This window comes from Chelon labrosus, assembly GCF_963514085.1.
Source record: "Chelon labrosus genome assembly, chromosome: 12".
In the NCBI taxonomy this organism is placed as follows: Eukaryota; Metazoa; Chordata; class Actinopteri; order Mugiliformes; family Mugilidae; genus Chelon; species Chelon labrosus.
In genome coordinates this window covers 8,631,734-8,639,711 of record NC_140345.1, presented here as the reverse complement: position 1 = coordinate 8,639,711, position 7,978 = coordinate 8,631,734, and the positions used below count along the sequence as shown (strand labels likewise).

General features: G+C 40.9%; 1 protein-coding gene across 1 annotated transcript; it reads right to left on the bottom strand.

Moving 5' to 3' along the window:
• tpi1b (triosephosphate isomerase 1b) lies at nucleotides 1-3,902 on the bottom strand. The gene is made up of 7 exons (XM_084558028.1): nucleotides 3,682-3,902; nucleotides 1,914-2,037; nucleotides 1,370-1,454; nucleotides 1,152-1,284; nucleotides 942-1,027; nucleotides 768-855; nucleotides 1-690 (listed from the first exon to the last, which is right to left on the bottom strand). Exons 1-7 carry the CDS (start codon nucleotides 3,788-3,790, stop codon nucleotides 572-574), a joined length of 744 nt encoding a protein of 247 aa, XP_084414154.1. The 5' UTR covers nucleotides 3,791-3,902; the 3' UTR covers nucleotides 1-571.
• Nucleotides 3,903-7,978: the final 4,076 nt, after the last annotated feature.

Sequence of the window (7,978 nt, the reverse complement as noted above, 5' to 3'; positions counted from 1 at the left end):
CAGTCTCTAAACCGTTTATTATAATGTTTCCATACAGCCTTTCCTACCCTTCATTCTCATCGGCCGTGACACAATTCGATTAACATGTAATGGACACTTGCCTCTCGGCAAAACAACCAATGAGAGCGGATCATGCACATCTAGAGGGAGGTAAAAGCCACAGAACATCATAATTCCACAAAAAGAGACGCCGGTAAAAAGACAAATAAATTCTGATTGACATAAGCTGTGACACTGTTTACACAAAAAAAGTTGGTAAACTTTTCAAGTAAAGGCGTGGACTCTGCCCGTCCTGCTCTAGGTGTAAATGTACAGCTTGAGCACTTGGTGTGGAGGTTAGTACGCACACGGACTATTCTCAGTGGACTTAACTCTTTTCAGTGCAGTACAATGCATGTGTCAACCTGTCCCTTTTCTTCAAAATATACCGAAAAGTAAAGGAAAAGGAGGGAATGACGCCATTACACAAATGCTTTCAATAAAGAGGGGGAGAGGACTAAAAGTGCTGAGAGTGAGGGGGCGATGGAAATGGGTCGTCTGAATCTGGTCACGTATGCAGCTGCCTGGGTTTTTATGCCTTGGCATTCATGATTTCAACAAACTCTGGCTTGAGGGAAGCTCCGCCCACAAGGAAACCATCGACATCCTTCTGGGAGGCGAGTTCTTTACAGGTACCGCCGGTCACAGAACCTGAGGAGGAGAACCGAGGCGTGAGAAGAGATCGGTGTGGAACGCAAACATGAACAACCACCCGGGAGCAAACTGACCTCCGTAGATGATCCTCACAGAGTTGGCTACAGCTTCAGACACGTTGGTCTTCAGCCACTGCCTCAGTTTCTCGTGTACTTCCTGAGCCTGAGAATTCACACAGGAAACAGACGTTAAGTTGGAGATTATTGAGAATACAATAAGTGAAATGTTCAGTGATCTCCAATATTTACCTGCTGTGGGGAGGCAGTCTTGCCGGTGCCAATGGCCCACACAGGCTCATAAGCAAGCACGACCTTGCTCCAGTCCTTTACGTTGTCTGTGAAAGAGGCGTGTGATAAGACTCAGTATTTTGCACGTTTACAGATTAATCACACACTGGCTTGCACAAACCTCCCCTGAAATGTGTGTTACAACATTCTCCTCTGTCTTGACTTGCATACCTGCGATGAACTTGGTCTGAGCAAAGACAACCTTCTCCGTGATGCCTCCCTCTCTCTCGTCCAGCTTCTCGCCGATGCAGGCGATCACGCCGAGACCGTTCTCCAGAGCGTGAGCCGTCTTCTGACCGATCAGCTAAGGACACGGGAGACAATGTCAGCTTTACCCGTGTTGATATGTGGTGCAAATTGAGCGAACGAGAGAAATTCAAGCAAGCTACCTCATCGCTCTCTCCAAAGACGTGGCGCCTCTCGGAGTGTCCCAGAATCACCCAGTGCACACCACAGTCCTTGATCATCGCAGGGCTGGAGAATGGTCACACAGTGAAAACAAAATACTCATTATTTTCTGAGTAAATAAACATAAACATGGCTTTAATACTTGTGCTGAAGCTGAGAGGCAACGTCCAGGAAAGAAAAATTAAGCCAACATGGAGATGCCAAAACATGCAGTTCCTCAAATAACTACTTGAGGCTGCCTCAAAAAGAAAGTGAATCCCCATGAGCCTCTATGTTAAAATATCTAACTTTACAGCAGAAAAAAAAAAAACAAGTTTACACCTTGATACAAAAAAAATGGTTTTGGTTTCTATAGATAATTTATTTTTAAGTTATGCATTAAATAAGGATGTAGTCGCTTTGAGTGACAGGCGGGTGCTGCCACAGGTTGCTAGCTCCTTGCCCACCCACTCATTCTACACCCCTTTATATAGAGTAAATGGTTGAAGTTGAATAATCTGAATCACTGTTCATTGACTGACGTACCTGATCTCCCCAGTGAAGGCACCCTTGGCAACTTTGTAGCAGTTCTGAGCCGCCACACCGAACTTGGCGTCCAGCTTGGACCTGGCAAAGTCCAGGTAGATGGATGGAGCACCGCACACCACCTCTGTTGACAAAGCAGGAGGAAGCAATGCTTAGTTTTAGAAATATCAGGAGTCACTTTATTATCATCAATCAAGCAACACGAGATTGAAATTTGATTTGATTTTGGTTCGTCAAAGACATTCATTTATTAATTTTGCATTTCACTTTATCTTTAATGCTGTTTTTTTTAATTTATTTTGTTCCATTTCATCTTTGGCCAATTTCCATGAATGTCTGTGCCTCTTCAGCTGCAATGTAGTGCAATAGGATGCCAAAATATGGGCTAACACAGAGGTCTGTCAGTTAAAGGATAGCCTGTATTTCCACTGCACAGCTACCACTTTTCCCCATGGCCCTAAAAGCCTATGGGAGTAAAAGCACACATTCTTCTTAAACTCGATTACCCTTCTGGAAATTTCTGGATTACTATACAGCGTATCCATCTACAGACCATGTTTGCCATCATGTGCTCAGCAGTACAGTCTGCACAGGTCTGGTAGAGTAAAGTCAAGACACTGACATTCACAATGTAACTATATCTTTGGGGTTACGGAGTCTATATTAAACAGCGCCCGTTATTATTGGTTTGGCAAAGGTCATTTCTCTCCAGCCAAAAGCGGGTCTCTCTGCATTAAAGGTCTGAGTTCAGCCTCCAAAAGGTCGCGCTCATGGTTACATTCTGCAGAGGTCAAAGAAAAGTCTTGAGTTCACGGAAGCTGAGTTTAAACATCCACATGTAGAAAATCTGTCTGGGGAGAAAACAGTTTAACTTTCAGAGAAAGGTGGGGAACACTTTGCTTGAGCTTTAGTCTGCCGGTGGAAGGGGGTGGATTCAATATCTGAGCAAGGTCCAAGGATAGTCTGAAGAGAGTCACTCGTGAACAGACCAGGCTTGTGACAGCTATACCCTGCATAAAACAGTTGCATAACAGCGCCTTGCAGGAGGAGAACAACCGGCACTGATCACAGCAGAAACAGGCCTAGACTCATTCAACGTCTCCCTGATTGTGCTCAGAGTATTATGCACTGAAGAAAAAAAAAAAAAAAAAAAGTAGTGTTTTAATAAAACAACAGCGGCTGCTTCTGTAGTTCCAGTCTGCAGGAAGCAGACAGCAACAGGCCAGATGCCTGCTGCTGCATTCACGTCACATTGGAAAAATCGAAGATCACACTTTCCAACTCGAACAAGGAAAAAAAATGTTTCCGTGTTTTCTGCAGTCTTTAAGTGATACGTGACAGCAAAGTTTCGTTGTGAAGCAACTCAACGCAAGAGGCACATGGAGGATGGGAGACATAACCGACGACCAACCTGACTTGAATGCACCCTGCTGGAGTACGTGCCGCCGCGAACGCACACCCACCACCGACATTACTGAAAACCCCAGTCCGGACCCTCATCTATATATCAAGGTTTCTATGTTAGCGCAACAATTAAAATCAGGAATAAAAGCTCTCACACTCAATATAAGTGTTGCAAAATGAAAGACAGTTGAGGTTTGGGAAGCCAACGCTACCAGTAATGTATGAAATGACGGAGCTGTTGTGAACATTAGTGGAAATTAGGAATATAAAATGAGGAACCTAAACACAGGCAGGTGGTTTGAAGGAGCTAAAAATCTGTATTAAACATCAAAATGAGAAGTTTTGTTGAAATCCACACACATACCGACATTGGGGTCCACCTTGGCCGCGTTCATGGTCTTGATGAGCTCCCCAAGGCTTTTCTTGTCGCCGTTCATCTTCCAGTTTCCACCGACGAAGAATTTTCTGCTCATGTTTGCGGTCTTTTTATTTTTCTGTGGGGATTTGCTGAGAATTAAAACGGCTCAAAGAGCTCAAACCAGCGTCCTTCTTTTTTTTCTGGGGCAGGAGAGCGGACGTGAGAGAGGAGTCCGGGGTATTTATGAACATGGTAAATTTAACCCCTCCTCTGCCCCGGCGCCATTGGTTTATGTCGACACGCCCGTGAACGCGTCTCCACATTTGAGGAAGGGGAAGAGCGAAATGTCATGCTGCGTTCAAGTGCCGTGTGTAAAACTGATTCTCATGGTTTAACGTCGATGTCATTCAAATGAGTAAACAACAAATATTACACACAAATGCTGAATATGATCTATGACAAAACTCAAAGCACCCCCTGTCATAGATAGATAGATAGATAGATAGATAGATAGATAGATAGATAGATTATACAAGAATAAACAAATATATGCAAGTATATGAGTATATGCATGAAACTATACAAGATATATAAATACTTTCTAAAATATATAATAGCAATAGTCTATAATACATTTTGTTTGGTGTTTAATTATGACCAATAAGGTGTCAAAAATAACCTTCTGATAAATGATTGCAGTTCATTGGACTTTGTTAGACTCTTCATATTGTGAGACGACATCATATTAAATTAACATTTGGTCCTCTTTTGTCACCAAATATACAGAAATAATAATAATAATAATAATAATAATAATAAACACATATAACAATGACTGAATTTGACTGCTTAAACTTGAAGATTTAGTCACATTTTATTAATTGACATCCTCAAAAAAGTATGAATACCATGTGTGAATCTTCTCTGACTGCAACGTCAACCACAAAAACTGTGACATGTCACTGATTTCTATCGATTATGTTATAGTCATAACTTCATGGCATGGTAACTTGTATATACTTTGTATTTTGTATCCTGTTCTGTTTCTGTCTCTTTTGCACCTTAAAATGTCTGTACTTGCACGTTAATCTGCTCACCTGTGCCTTAAATTGCCCCCCGGGGGCAAATAAAGTTTTCTGAATCTGAATCTGAATCTGTTATAGTGTGAGCTGTGGCTGACAATCGTTTGATTGGCTGAAACTGCATAAGCCCCGCCCCTTCCGTGACGCCCACGACATGAGACGTTCTGATTGGAGGATATTCAAATCTGTTTCGTTTGCTTTGCATGTCCGACATGCACTGCGGTAGATATGTGCCTATAACGTTCAAAAAGTTGATTCTAGAGGAGTTTAGAGTTGATATTTGACATCAATGTATACACGTGTAAGTTTTATATCTATTGCATTAATCTCAACCAGGATGCAATTGGACACCATAATATAAAGACATGTATCTGGTGTACTAGTGCTGACGAGCCCTAGTGGTCAGTAGGAATGATTGCTCTTTAGTTATTTGTCTAGTAGGCTTTTCTTAAAGAGAAGCCCCTAATCATGTAAAAAAACAAACTTAATCCAGTGTTGTTCTGTAGTTTGCTGGAGTGTTGCACTTTCCTCACATGTGTGACGGTCTAATCTTGTGCAGGTGACGTTACTAGATATTATGTAATATTTTGATAGAAAGCTTCGTATTACCTCATTTACATGTCCGCAATATGTAAATGACATGCAGTGGCCCTCAGATTCCTGAACTCAAAACAAAACAGTGTGCAGCATATATATTACCATGTGCACTGCTGGTATATAGTTTTAAATGATAATAAAAGTCTAAGTGTGAAATACTGTTTCTCCTGTCTCCATTGTGCTTCATATAAGAACACATGACACAGACAATAAATACTACTGCAACAACTACCACCACACTACTTTCACTGCTCTGACTACCTATGCTACAATATATTACAAGACAGATTACAAAATGACTATATAAAGATAAGATATAGAGCTCGAACTGTTATTGAGATCTACCTCTATACAATGAATACTGTTGATGATACAAGATTAAACCATTTTATATCAAATTTATTTATATGTATTGCTTTCATTTCTAGCGTGGGACATACAACTTGACACCATAATAACAATGCATGTCTCTGGTGTACTAGTCCTGACAAGGCCCACTTTTCTATAGGAATGATTGCTCTTTAGTTATTTGTCTAGAAGGTTTCTTAAAATAAGAAGCCCCCTTGTCATGTGAATGAAAGAAACATATGTTTGCTTTACTGATAAACATGCTGCTACTGACAGCACAACATTGTAATTATTTCTGTTTAGGGAAGTGCATCTGTGTTTGACATCAACTATATCTGCATGTAAGTATTGTTCTAAAGTTAACATATGGTGTAAATGTTAATGCTACTTTGTATGGTAGTAATTATATTGATTTTTGCATTTTTATATTTTATTTTATACTGATGTAATGTGTTAATTTGTGATGTGTTGCTCCCTCTTTTGTTAAACAAGCCATGGTGGCCCCTCCTTCTCTCTACTCCCTCTTCATGCTATTGGCTGGACTAGGGAGCCAGCAGCCAATCAATCCAGATGGGGGTGTTTAAACCCTGATGACCTGCACAGAAAGACTTCTTGCTTGAAAGCTTATTGCTTGTCATCTGTTTTAAAAAAAACTGTTAAAATAATCCTATTTTACCCATATTTATCATAAATTACCCTTTTTTAAAAATATATTACAGACCAAAACCCCAAGAAATATTGAGTTCCCATAAACACACTCCTAAACCTTGTGGAAAGCCTTCCCACAAGAGTTGAAGCTGTTCTGGCTGCAAAGGGTGGGCCGATGTCATATTAAACCCTATGGACTAACCCTCATGTTGTCTCACGGCAAACCTCATCTAGAACGTCCAGAACTTGAGCAAAAGTCCGAGGAAGTGTGTCCCCCAAACTGGACACCAAGTACTCCTGAGGCGTAACTCTGCTCATGACTTCTGCCAGCGTTGATTGTGAAATGAGAGCCATCATGTCCGTTAGCAGCTCTTCCTGCATGTACTTGGTTTCGTCATCAGGGTTTCTTGAGATCAAAAGTGCCCACTGGTTGGGTTCAATCCTTCTGAAGAAAGAATCCATAACCGGGCAAATCATGTCCACTGTAGTCTGAGGAGTCTCCTCTTCCTGTGGACTGCTTGTTTGGTCCATGGCATTTGTTGTCTTCGCTGCCAAATCACACAAACTTTGATTGTGTCTTGAAAATATCTTTTCAGAACAAAGTTTAGTCATCACGAACTGTCTTCTCAGAGTAATGAATACTAAGTGAATGTAAAAATAAATCTGTGAACTATTTATACCCTTCTGGAATTGTGAGGTACCAGAGGATTGTGACATCATCAGTGACTTACTAAAAGAATGTGACATCATCAGTCAGGGTCGGGAGAACTTCTCTCCATTCTATTCTGAGATCTACCTATCTACAGTGCCTCTTCACCACAACATGATGCTCCAACCATTGTGCAGATCTGAATCAGAAACACTATATAAAATACTAAAAATACTGTGTACTGGTACACATCATTCTGCGACGGCCTGGTGGTTCCTGTGTCTTCACTTTGTATATGGTCTGGTAGCTGTCGTCCCAGGCATACAGCTGTTTGTCTCCAGGGTGGTAGTGGATGCTGCTGGGGCTGGTGTAGCAGTCGCCCTGGGACCGCCCCACTTTTTTACGCCACCGTCCACAACCATTGACCGTATATACTAGATTATACTACAGTTTTGTTGCACTGCCCTGCCCTTTTTTCTTTTACTTTTTTTGTAACTTACTGCAAATGTATAAACACCTCTTGCATTCTATGCTTTCTGATGTAACAGGCCTGCAGTAAATATTGTCCTCATAGAGGTTATGGTATTCAGCATTTGTTTAAAATAACTGAGAGAACTGTTGATTCATATGTCTTTTCTTTCTGGAGGCTGTGGTTTGTTGTACTGTGGAATTTATGAAATTAAACTTTATTGCCATATAGTACAGATATTATAATAGTAAAAACAGTATAATTTGCTGGTATAATTCAGAATTCATTGATACATCAATGAGAGCAAGCAGTGCCGGCCTAGATACAGCAAAACATGTCCAAACAAGGACATTTTTAAAACAAAATTGAACGACAACTGAGTCTCATTAGATGATTCGGCCTTGAAATGAACTTGCAATCCTAAAGGCTCGCTTACTTTTGCACCACACAGCTATGTAATATTGGCACATTTTCCTGAATAAATAAACACAATATAATAGTCCTGCCCAC